Source organism: Protopterus annectens, chromosome 8.part0 (genome assembly GCF_019279795.1).
Source record: "Protopterus annectens isolate FY-2018-M chromosome 8.part0, PAN1.0, whole genome shotgun sequence".
Taxonomy (NCBI): Eukaryota; Metazoa; Chordata; order Ceratodontiformes; family Protopteridae; genus Protopterus; species Protopterus annectens.
Window position 1 is genome coordinate 1,839,160,104 of NC_056741.1, and position 13,133 is coordinate 1,839,173,236.

General features: G+C 43.7%; 1 protein-coding gene across 3 annotated transcripts in view; it reads right to left on the reverse strand.

Moving 5' to 3' along the window:
- CFAP20 (cilia and flagella associated protein 20) overlaps window positions 1-13,133 on the reverse strand; it is a 476,007-nt gene that overhangs the window by 262,820 nt on the left and 200,054 nt on the right. For all 3 annotated transcript variants that reach the window (XM_044081330.1, XM_044081331.1, XM_044081329.1), the window contains exon 4: window positions 9,907-10,018. In XM_044081330.1, the coding sequence (XP_043937265.1) occupies window positions 9,907-10,018 (112 nt within the window). The remainder of the gene's footprint in view (window positions 1-9,906; window positions 10,019-13,133) is intronic.

The following is a 13,133-nucleotide window of genomic DNA, read 5'->3' on the forward strand; positions in this document are numbered from 1 at the left end:
GATGGATGGATGATGGGAGTAAGTGAAATGACCACTGTATTAAGCAGGTCGTGTGATTAACAGTGCAGACAGGGACCGATGGGAATAAGCATTCTCACCCAACATGCATCAAAATGGAGTAAATAGATTTATTATACTGCCCATACATAGAAGACATCACTGCACAGCTACACAGAAAACCAAACAGCTTCCTGTGAATTGACACAGAGATCTTGCTTAGTTCATTCCTGGTTAAACTCTTGCAAATGGAATGCCACTCCCCAACCACAAGCAGGTAGTGCACCTCCAGCCAATACAACCTCAGATCAAAATCTACTGAAGCAACAGCACTAGGACAATCACAAAACAAACTTCATGTATAGTGGCAACTTCTTGGTTACTTTGTTTAAATTATTTTGGCCCTGTATTTACCACTCAGTCTTCCTGCTTCTTAAATGAGCTTACTCACTCCCATGGAAAAGAATGTACCATGACAGGATGCTATCAAGACCACCATAATAATCTTTTAGACCTACCCCCAAGCTGAATGACCTACATTGTGATATATGCGAGAGCCAGCAATACCTTCACTTGTGTACGATGACGGCAGAGCGAATGAAGCTTGGCAGAGACAACTACATGTTACCAGCTCATATCATACTTGCCAAATACCTTTTCTCTAGTACATCGGCATTGCAGAAGAAAGCCCATGCACCTCCTACTCCTCTAAAACCGGTGATATGCCTTCACTCATTAAGTGCCACCTTCCCTCAATGAATCCTACACCTCCTAAGTAATCAATGCCATGGCATCAGAGTTGCCTTCAGAGCTTTAGTCCTTTGTGCTTCACAAAAGGCTACTCTGCCTGAGGTACTGCAACAAAAATGGGGGATTTTTTCTCCATCTTCTCAAAAGACTTTCTAATTTTAAACAATTCCACAGGCAGCTAGTACAGACCCCTTCTGAAAGCTTTCACCATGACATGTTTGCCTGATTAACTCACTACATCACTCTTCTCAAACAGAATTCCAAGCTGCACCTCTTTTCCCATTGTTAAGTATCACTTATTTCTACAAACATTCCTTCTTGTGTCTTGAATGCTCAGTTTGAAGTGCATGTATTTGAGAACCTACGCTACATCAGAGATAGTAATTCTGAAAATAACTGGTCAAATGTTATGAATGATAAAAATACTGTACTACCATTAAGTTGTTTATTGATTTTATAAAAACAGAATGTCCACCTTACAAAAACTTCTGATATTACTAATCAAGTGTTCACTTATAGCAATTTGAAAGTCCTGGCATCTCTGCTGTGCTCAGTTAACTAAATTACAGAGGATAGGCCACAGATGGTCAGAATTAACATATCAAACCCAGTCTCAGAAAGGTCAGTGCTGTAGCCACTGCTTTACGCCGTATGTTCTGTCTCACCAAACAAATGCAATAATGGTCTACCCTCACTGTGGGATGACAAACTCACACTTAAATGAAACCAACTCCTCAACTAAACTCCACAAAACAGAAAAAGGCAGCTTTTCAACACTCAGCAACAAAAAAAAAAAAACAAAAAAACAAAAAAAAAAAAAGATTCTGCAGGGGTAGTGATGTTCCCGGTTACTTATCATACACTAACTTCAAAGGCTGCACCATCATGGACAAAGGAAGCACAAAACCATTCACTCCATTTTATATAGCTTTCTGTTACAATTACCACTTAAAAAAACTGATGATGCAGTCTAATCAAAAGATCCATCAAGAAATACCTGTCCTCAGTACAAAATACTAATTAACTGGGTTTTAATGAAATAGGTCTTGAAGAAATTATGTGATCCTATTCATGGGTTATCGACCATCTGGAATGTCGATAAGCAGATCTCAGACCGCTCCTAACCTGCTTAAGAAAGTACTACAGGCATTTTCATATGGTGTGCATAGTCTAAAAATAGAAGTTATGTTCTTACCATAACGTTCCATGTTAGTTGTCTTCTTCTCGCCTTCTTTCTTGCTGGATGGGTTCGGAGCAACTCGGCCACTCTAAAAGCTTGAGAGTTGGTTCCACCGGCTCGAGGCTCCCCTTATATCCCACAATGCTAGGCGGTATTACCTCAGATCTCGTTTGTAAGCTTATGCCCAGCTAAATAACTCCAGAACCACTGGAAAAGGGAAAAACCCACCTCTATAAAAGGAAGGGAAGAAGGTGACCTGAAAACCTGAAGAAGGAATATATGCACAGAATAGCATATACCTATCTACAATAGAGGTGGTAGAAAGAGAGGTCACAATCAAACTTCTCTAGGTCTGTCCAGGCTAGGGGAAGGAGTGGGGCAAGAAGAAGGCGAGAAGAAGACAACTAACATGGAACGTTATGGTAAGAACATAACTTCTATATGTTGTTGTCAATCTCGCCTTCATTCTTGCTGGATGGGACCGCGTCCCTAGCACCTTGTCCCGGGTGGCCTATCGGAACAGACTCTTGAGAACAGTGGAACCAAAGTTAGCTCTATGTCTAGAAGCTAAATCCAACTTATAATGAGAAATGAAAGTGTGAGGAGTAGCCCAAGTAGCCGCTGCACAAATGGTGTCAATAGGCAGCCTGTCTTGGAAGGCTATAGAAGTAGCCAGAGCTCTGGTAGAGTGAGCCTTAGGTTTATTAGGCAGCTTTTGGTGTCTAATTTCATAGGCAAAGGAAATCAGAGATGTTAGCCATCTGGAGAGTGATACCTTCGAAATTGAAAGTCCCTTTCTGCCTTCTGCATAAGAGACAAACAACTGGTCAGTTTTCCTGATCTGTTTGGTTCTATCCAAATAATACCTTAACTGACGATGAACATCTAGCCAATGCAATTTTTGTTCAGACCTGTTAGAAAAGTTAGGAAAAACACAGGAGGTCAATGCTTTGATTTAGGTTAGACGCAGAGGCTACTTTAGGTAAAAAGGATGGATTGGTTCGTAAGGATACTCTGTCTTTATGAAACAATAGATACGGTGGTCGACTGCTGAGTGCATGAAGTTCTGAGACCCTTCTAGCTGAAGTAATGGCTACCAGAAAGAGAGTCTTCCAGGATAGCAATTTCAATGAACAGGAAGCTGGAGGTTCGAAACGCGGAAGAATCAAAGATGTGAGAACTAAATTAAGGTCCCAAGAAGGAGGAGGATTTCTTATAGGAGGTCTGAGAAGAAAAACTCCCTTCAAAAAGCTTTGCAAAGCTTGTGAGACATGATGGCAGAATCTGAGATGCCCACATGAAAGTTAGAAATGGCTGCCAATTGAACTTTAGGAGTAGAAGGAGATGAACCTGCATGGAAGAGTTCAGCTAGAAAATCAAGGACTATTTGGATGGAAGCAGTGAAAGGATCTATGTCCCTTCCTTGAGCCCAATAGGCAAAACGTTTCCACTTACTAAGATAAATCTTCCGAGTGGAAGATTTATGGGAAGCTATCAAAATATCTCGAACAGAGTGAGATATTTGAGGAAGCCTGGCTAAAGTTGGAATTAGAGGAACCAAGCAGTGAGGTTCAGAGAGGGGAGGGAGCGATGTAACTGACCCGATTGATGGATCAAAAGATCTGGAACTAGGTCCAGATGCCAAGGTTGCTCCAACAGAAATTGATGTAGAAAGGGGAACCAAACCTGTCGAGGCCAGTAAGGAGCAATGAGGATCAATGAGGCCTTCTGAGCGATAGCTTTCTGTATCACTTGAGAGATTAGTGGGAAGGGAGGAAATGCATACAGAAGTCCCCGGGCCAAACCTGGACTAGAGCGTCTCTGCTGGGCTGGCCTGGTAACGGGAATAGAGTGAAATAATCTCTGCACTTGCTGTTTTGGGGAGTAGCAAAAAGGTCGCAGCAAGGCTAACCCCACTTGAGAAAAATTTTCTACAGAATAGAATCTTTCAGAGACCACTCGTGAGGCATGAGTATAGCTCTGCTCAATTTGTCCGCGATTAGATTGGACTTCCCGGGATATCGTTGCTATCAGAAACCGCTGAGAAGAAATCGCCCATTGCCACAGTCTGAGTGCTTCTCGACATAGGGGATAGGACCTGGTTCCGCCTTGTTTGTTGATATACCACACTACAGACATATTGTCCGTCTGGATTGCTATCGTTCCCAAGGGAAGAGAGTCTTGAAGGGCTTGCAACGCTAAAAGCACTGCTCTCATCTCTAGAACATTTATATGCAGGTGGCATTCGTCTGGTTGCCATATGCCCTGGACTGTTCTGCCCTGATAATGCCCCCCCACCCGATCAGGGAGGCGTCCGTTGTCAGAGTAGCAACCGGAGGGGAAGGAACAAAGGGTCTTCCCAGGAAGAGCTGAGGGGAAGAAATCCACCAAAGAAGATGATTCTTGCATGCTTGCGTAATCATAATGGTTTGGGACATCGGAAGTTGCTGGTACGACCATTGTGTGAAGAGCATCCATTGAAGGATTCTCATGTGGAATCTGGCTAAAAGAAGTAGAGGGATAGCAGCCGCCATAATCCCCAGTACTTCCAGAACTAATCTTACTTTGACTCTGTTGCTGTGGAAAAGAAGAGAGACCCGTTTGCGTATGTCTGCTATTCTTTGGTCTGTTAGTCTCGCAGACATGTTGACTGTGTCTAGATTTGCGCCTATAAAGGTAATAGCACGACAAGGCGACAAAACAGACTTTTCGCAATTTATTGAGATGCCTAACTTTTGACAAATGCGAAAGGTGTAGTCTCTGGCCATTAACAGAAGATGCTTGGTAGGAGCTGTGAGGAGCCAGTCGTCCAAATATGGAAACACCTGGAATCCTTGATGTCTCAGGTGAGAAGCTACCACTGCCATGCATTTGGTAAACACCCGGGGGGCAGTGGTGAGACCAAAGGGCAGGGCTCTGAATTGAAAGTGACTGGTTCCCAGCCGGAAGCGGAGAAATCTCCTGGAGCCGCCTGTTCATTTTTATATGATAGTACGCATCCTGGAGGTCTATAGAGCACATCCAGTTTTCCTTTCCCAAAAGGGGTAGGATGGATTGTAGGGTGACCATCCGAAATCTTGTTTTCTTGACCGACATGTTCAAGATACTGAGATCCAAAATGGGTCTCCAGTCCCCTGTTTTCTTTGGAACCAAAAAGAATTTGGAGTAGATTCCGGATCCTTGCTGGTCTGCTGGCACTGGCTGAATGCTCTTTTGCAAGCAACTTTGAAATTTCCAACGCTGCTTGATCCCTTTGAGCGGGTGGAACATCTGGAAGGGATTTTTGGAATGGAATAGCCTTCGGAAATGATGGACTGTACCCACTTGTCTTGAGTTAGGGATCGCCAGGCTTCTGGGTACAGTGACAATCTTCCCCCGACTGCCTCCGAAGGTGGACAGTCGGGCAACACCTCAGGGATGCTGAAAGGGCTTATCGGAAAAGGTTTCTCGATTGCCCTGGTTCTGCGGACCCCCCCTGCCTCTAGGGCGACGTCTACCATTATTGTTCCCCCCTCTGCCTCTGGAGGGGAACCGACTCTGTGCGTCAGGCAAAGTCCCTTGAGATTGTTTGCGGAACCACATTTTCCCACTTTTCTGGCCTTTGGGGTAAGGCCTAGAAGGAGTAGAAAAACGGACTCCGACGGCAGAAAGAGTTTTGCCATCCGTCTCGCACCTCGTCAAGGTTTCTTTCACTTGAGGACCAAAGAGAGATGATCCATCAAACGGGAATTAGTGAAAGACGCTTTTAAAGGGGTCCGCAGTTGCACAGCCGCATCCAGGCATGCCGGCGTAAGGCCACACCTGTCCCTGCGGCCCTGCTCGCTCCATCAGCCGCATATGAAAGGAGGCGCATGGAGGAGTTAGCTATAGAATTTAGGGTAGCCAGCTGAGTGTTCATCTTGTCCTGAAAACCCGCAGCTGTAGGATCCTTCAACATGTCACTCGCTTCCTTGATCAAATCTCTTTGAAGACAGTGAAATGGCATAGGTAGTTCAGCTTAACGCATAGCAAAGGTCGCTGACGAAAACATCCGCTTCCCATACCTGTCCATAGACCTAGATTCCTTGTTAGGAGGATGGACAGGCACCGAAGGATCAGCTAGTTCCTTCTTAGTGGCAGCAGCTACCACCATAGCATCCACAGAAACTCCCTTGGTCAGAAATTGTTTATCTGCTGGTGCTGTGATAAACTTTGAAGGTCTCCTGGGGGTGGGGTCCACTGAGTCAGGAGCCATCCAAGCCTTTTTTGCTACCACCTGTATGAGGGGGTCAAAGGGGGACACCCAGGAGGTGGAAGGGCGAGAGCCAAACGCCTCAAGATACACAGATTCATCCTCCGAAGGGTTAAGGGCTGGCCAATTTCCCCTCTGTTTCAGGATTTCTAGAATGTCTGCAAATGAGACATCTTCAGAAGGGGAACGGGGAACCCTCGAATCCTCTAAATCTGTGTCAGAGGTGACAGACTCAGGTGAGTCTATGCGCTTCCTCTTACACTTTCTCTTCCTAGGGGCTCCCCTGCCAATTCAGGAGAGGCCTCGAAGAGGATGAGATCCCACAGGGGATTCTTGAGGAGCTGGCTCTCTGCGGTCTGGGATGAGGGAGTGAGTAGACATAACCTGAGGCAATCAAGAGGGAGGGGCGGACGGAGCAGACTGTGGAGTTGAACCAGGTTCCAACACACTCCGCATGACCTCGAACGCACCCATGTCAGGCAGAGCCAGAGGTCCCCGCCCAAAAGCTGAGAACCCCCTCGGCACCGACAGTGATGGCTCGAGGCGATGTCGGAGCCGAACTCACCAGCGCCGAGGCACCGAGAGGGAGAGCGGGGTCGGACAAGGGTCCGATGCCACTCACCCCCTCGGAGCCAACGAGGGAAGTCCGGCGCCGAGATTCTTCCAAGGAAGAAATCGGAGCCGACAACGGAGCCGAAGACATTTGTATCGGCTCCGACGCTACCACAGTCTCAGTTCCGAAACGCCCTGGCTCCGAGCTCAAAGGAGTCGGAGGAGGAACATTTTGAGGGACAGGGTCAAGCATCGACTGATGTCGGGCTCTGAAGCATTTGGGCCAGTGCCTCGGACTTAAGAAGTCGACTCACTACCCTCTGAAGGTCATGATCCAAAGCCTCGGCGACCTAGAGGAGTGAGATCTATGGCTCCGTTCAGACAGCAAGGGAGACGCTGGAGCCGAATGAACGGAGCCAAGGGACGGTGACCTAGACCTCTTTCTAGATGTTGGCTCCGATGGTCTGATCGGAGCCGACACAGGAATTTCCAATGCCTCGGCTCCAGCCGGAGCCGAGGAAACCACAGAAGCTGCAGTCTGAGACTCATCGGTTCCAGCCGGAACCAATGTAGCAGGAGGTTTCGAAGCCTTAGGCCTCGACTCAGAAGCTGGAGTCGAGGACCTAGAAGCCTTAGAGGGTTTGCCCGAAGTAACAGTAAGGGAACCCTCAGGCTTAAGCAAACCTCTTAAAATAAGTTTATTTTTTCTTTCCTGCAGGACTCTAGGGCTGAAGCCATGGCATACAGCACAAGAGTCCTGCAGGTGTAAAGGTCCCAGGCAGTACACACAAGAAGTGTGACCGTCTGTCAGAGACATTTTCTGACAGCACGAGTCACACTTCTTGAAGCCTGAGACCTTTGAGTCCTTAGACATTGTCAAGAAAAGTGTAACCACACACACACTGAAACACACCGATTACACTTTACTCTACACAAGTTTTTTAGATCCCTAAAAAACACATACACATACACTCCACTAAGGGGATGGAAGGGCCCGAAGGCCTGAGGGAAGAACTTATAAGTTCTTAGTGGAAAAGGGGGATAAACAGAAGGGAAAAGGGTCTAAATCCACTAAGTTAAGGAAAATAACTATAATAGGTTAAATTAAAGGGGTTTAAATAGACTATAGATTACTCTATAAATACTGACCTGAAGCCGGTAGAAACCAAACACCTCGATCGCTGTAGCGGCAAACGAGATCTGAGGTAATACCGCCTAGCATTGTGGGATATAAGGGGAGCCTCGAGCCGGTGGAACCAACTCTCGAGCTTTTAGAGTGGCCGAGTCGGAGCCGAGGTCGGCTCCGAACCCATCCAGCAAGAATGAAGGCGAGATTGACAACTTAACATCTGAGCAGTGCCCAATGCCAACCTTCAAAAACAAATCTGTTGTCTGGCATTGCTGCCAAACAAAATCCAGTCTCCAGAACTAAACTGGCTAATCACTGAAACATATTCAGGTCTCTAAAACAGAAATTTTGTTTGATCCATTTCCCTCATTGTAGGTATACAGATTCCTCGATCTTGAAGCAAGGACATCCTTACAACTCAGATAAAGACTCCTAATTAAATGTGACTATAATTGTTGCATCCCAAGTATAACCTTAAAAAAAAATGTACTGTTGGCCAGTAGACATCACATCAACATCAGTGTGAAAGGGTTAAGTAGTTGCCAGTAAAAAGAGACTATTTCATGGCAGCTCTGGTTACATTGCACAGAAGTTGCTTGCTCAATGTTGGGATTACTATCCACCACAGAAGAAGACAAGTTCAATGCAACTAACTTAGACACGTACTGTGATGCTCTACTAGTATGACAGTCTCTTTTTTCATCAAATATTTAACAGAGTTGACAAACCTTTTTCAAATCTTCAGGTCCAACTGCACAATAGTTACCCAAGGATTATAAAAGGGATAAGGATGACCTTAGTTTTAGATCTACTCCAAAGAAAGACCTTAAAGTGACAGGCACATGCAGTTGTCAGGAAAAGACACTTACAGGAGCTACTTATCTTGCTGCTATTTGTTTTAATGTGCACCTTGAACAGTTACTTAACATTCCACTCACTCATCTCTTGTCTGTGTCAGAAAGTAACTCCACTATAATTCATTACAGTATGATTTTTACTCTTGCATGATCTTTGCAATACTAATTAATTTACACTTGCTTGTGTCCCGAGTAGATCAGTTTTTATCACTTTATTTAGATGGTTACCAATGTTATGACCCAAAAACTACAGCTGATCAGTACCCAGTTTCCCCTAGAGTCTAGATCTAAACAACAACAGGGAAAGCATTTTAGAAGTGAAGAAGTGAAGCAAAATGACTTTGTAATAGAGAGATTTTCATGATGACCTGAACCACCTCAGCAACAGACAAAAAAAGGACAATTGGAAGCATCCTGGGGATATCTGCTTGACAGATTTTTTTTTTGCCCCCACTGCTCTCCAGTCGTCATCATTCCCTTACATCTAATTGGTCTACTCATTCCTCAGTGAAGTGAGGGTCTTCAGGGAAGGCAGCCATCAAAGGTGGGTGAATGGTTCCATTTAGCATGTATGTGCAAAAATGAACTCATTAACATTATGTAAATGCATTTTTTGTATTCATTTCTTTTTTCATTCATCAGCAATTGCTGGAAAAATGTCACTGTATTTTTGCCAGACTGTTCTAGTGGAATATTATCTAATAAACACAGCACAATGTCTGTTTGTGCAAGGGAAAGGAAGGCATGCAATGGGCAGAAGCTGGTCATCCCTCACTTCCACACAGGGCATTGGCAGCAAGCAGTTCTGTCCTCTCTCCTGTCAAGCTTATGAGGTGGCTTTCCCGGTCTACAGAAAAATCACAACCAATCAGGGTGCACACTAAGTAACTGCAACCCATCTGCCCCAGGAGAGACAAGCAGGATATGTCTATACTATTCTCGATCCCTGCCTGTCTTCTACACTGACACAATCAGTAACCAAACCCTGGCTACCTAATCTTCAAGTAGCTTTGTTCTGTATGATTCTACTACAGACCTTTGGAGTTTACAGAAAATCAAATGCTTTAGTACATTTTCTAAAAATGAGCCTGCCACAGCATTCACTGTCAGACCATACAGCCAACTATGAGTTTGACATTTATTTGTCTTTTTATGATTCTGCAAGCACAATTCATAAAGTATCACCATTTACAGTAGACCAATTCCTTACCTGAACCTCAAAAGTAAAGTATTTCTTCAGGTTCTTTATGATCATTACCAGAAACGGTAGCTTGATGCCTAACGTTTTCTTTGGATCGGCTGGGCATGTAATATAAGTAGTGCTAACAGGAGACAAAAAAAAAATGCAGAGTGACATGGCAGTTTGTGGAACACCACACTCTTTCTGAAACAATACTGACACTTTTGAAATGGGAGAAGCAAATCACCTTTAGTAGAGGAAGTCGGCACTTTAATGCTACAAAAGACCTCCCTTATTGGCTGCAACATAAACTTTATAGGTATTTTTCATAATACAAGAACTATGGCCAGAACACCTTCAAAAATAAGGACATTACTAATCCTGATCGACCAAAAAAGCTTGTGAAGCTCCTGGTGGGAAAAGCAGACAGATATTTATCTCAAAAATGACAGTTTTTTTTTTCGCAGCTTCCTATGCCACTTCTTCCCATCCCGGTACCATGGTATCAGTGGTACACACACTCGCGCATCAATTAAATAGCTAGAATGATCAACAGAATGTGCAAGACAAATCTCTTAACTGCTCTCCAAGAATAATGTACATATGTATTTCCTTTCTATCCCTGTGTCTGTAATGGCAGGTACGCGTGTGTCTGTCAGCGTGTGCGTGCATGTCTGTAATGCGATGTGTGCGTGTCTGTGAAAGGCGTGTGTGCGTCTCTACATGTGTTATATAAAGTTATAGAATACACCTGATACATATTAATTGAGTTTGAGTATTTGAAATGCGAGTATTTAAATGCTACTGCCTTTTTATGATTTGTATGTGCTGATGAAGCCATGATATGAGTGGTGAAAGCACTTACCTGTTACTAAAAGTTTTATGCCGTTTTTAGATACGTTTCGTTTAACCGTGTGTGCGGCTTTTGCATTTGTTCTAATTATTTTTCAAGTGTTGAGACTTGCATTCGCAGGTATTACACTTATGTCAGGGTACTCACAAAAGGCCTTTAAAGATACTGTTTCAGAACAATGTGTTACTGGAGTCATGCACATCATTCATGCCAATATTTTACATTTGTTTACTGGGAAAGTCCAACTGGACATATGACCATTTTCAGCAGCGGCCGGGGGAGAAAAGCTCCACATAAAGCAAAGACAATCAGAGATAACTAGCATCAGTAGCTTAACTACATGTAGTTTACATACATATAAAGTTTACATACATATAGTTTACATACAAGTAATATGCATTCAGGTAGTCTTTAGTCTTTATGGCTATTACATTTGTAAGATTGTATTATACACAAAATTTCAATGACTGACTCATTGGTTATAAAGGTCTATGAGATTTGAGCTTAATTACAATATTCCTAATTTTAAGTATCAAAACATTATAACACCTTGCTACCTTAAGAGTAAAAAGGTATAAAAACGTATTGTGAGAACTAGAACATCAGATTTTATTATAACAATGCTTTACCTAAGAAATAGGTAGGGAGAAATTGGATAAGATGGTTCCAGTTACCTTATAGATTAAATACAGCAGTTTGAGTACGGTTTAGTTTGAAGGGGCCTAAATAATAAGTAGGACCAGAGGTTACAGTAAGTGTCACTGATGCTAGTGTTAGAAATGGAGGTTAATCTGGTGCAGAACAAGGGCACAGCCATTTGTTTAACAGTTGATTTTTTTAGGGTTATTTTAAACTACACAAGAGACGTAATGGATGTAATATTGTCTGGCAGTGCATTCCAGATTTTTCCAATATAATTTGTGAAAAGGGAGTCCCCCTGCTTGTTTTTTGCTTACACCGATTTTTATATGGTGTTTGTTAGTGGATCTTAACATTCTACAAGTGGCATAGGGCTGAAGTAAAGTTTGTAGGGCAGGTATTTTTTCAGGTTCATATAGTATTTTGTGGGCCATAGTTAACTGGTTATAATGAAGGTGGTGTGGGAGCTCTAGCCAGTTCAGATGTTTAACAGCCACACAATGGTGGGCTCTAGAAGGTAAGACTGAAGCGAACATGGCAATTTTATTGCAGCAAGATTCAATTTTTGCAAGCTCAGATTTCTTTAGGTTTATGAGGATGGGGGCTACATATAGGAGAGTAGAGATTACCGTCAATTTCAACACCTAAAAGTTTGGTATGGGGAGTTGGGGAGATAATGGTATTGTTTAGTGATTTAGAAGTTATGTACCTACCATAACGTTCCATGTTAGTTGTCTTCTCTCGCCTTCTTTCTTGCTGAATGGGTTCGGAGCCGATCCTCGGCTCCGACTCGGCACTTGCTTAGCTTGAGAACTCCTTTTACCAGCTCGAGGCAACCCTATATCCCATGATGCAAGGCGGGACTACCTCAGATCTCGTTTGGTAGCTAACCTACCCTGCTAAGGACTAACCTAATATATTTTAGGAAACCCAAGTTCATAATAAAGGAGTCCTCTAATGAAGGCTCAGGAGGAAACAACCTGATAGGAACTCTTCAAGATCTGTCCAGGCCAGGGGGAAGGAGGGAGGGACGCAGAAAGAAGGCGAGAGAAGACAACTAACATGGAACGTTATGGTAGGTACATAACTTCTAAATGTTAAGTTGTCAATCTCGCCTTCATTCTTGCTGGATGGGACCGTCCTAGCACCTGTATCCCGGGTGGCTCAATGGAACAGACTCTTGAGAACTGTGGAACCAAAACTGGCCCGGTCTCTGGAGGCCAAATCTAACTTGTAATGAGAGACAAAGGTATGAGGAGTGGCCCAAGTAGCTGCTGCACAAATGGTATCAATGGGTAGTCTATCCTGAAAGGCTGCAGAAGTGGATAGACTCCTGGTTGAGTGTGCTTTCGGTTTAGAAGGTAGTTGCTTGCCTCTGAGTGAATACACATAAGAAATGGTGGAAGACAACCATCTGGATAAGGTCACTTTAGACACTGGGAGACCTTTCCTGTTTTCTGCATAGGAGACAAATAATTGGTCCGATTTCCTGAATTGTTTAGTTCTATGCAAATAGTACCTGAGCTGACGATGGACATCCAAAAAATGAAGCTTTTGTTCAGCTCTGTCAGAATAGTTTGGGAAAAAGACTGGTAGATCGATGGATTGATTAATATTGGTTAGAGAAACAACTTTGGGGAGAAAGGAAGGGTTCGTTCTTAAGGATACCCTGTCCTTGTGAAAAACCAAGTAAGGGGAACGGATGCAGAGAGCTTGAATCTCGGAAACCCTTCTTGCTGAAGTGACAGCCAGTAAAAATATAGTT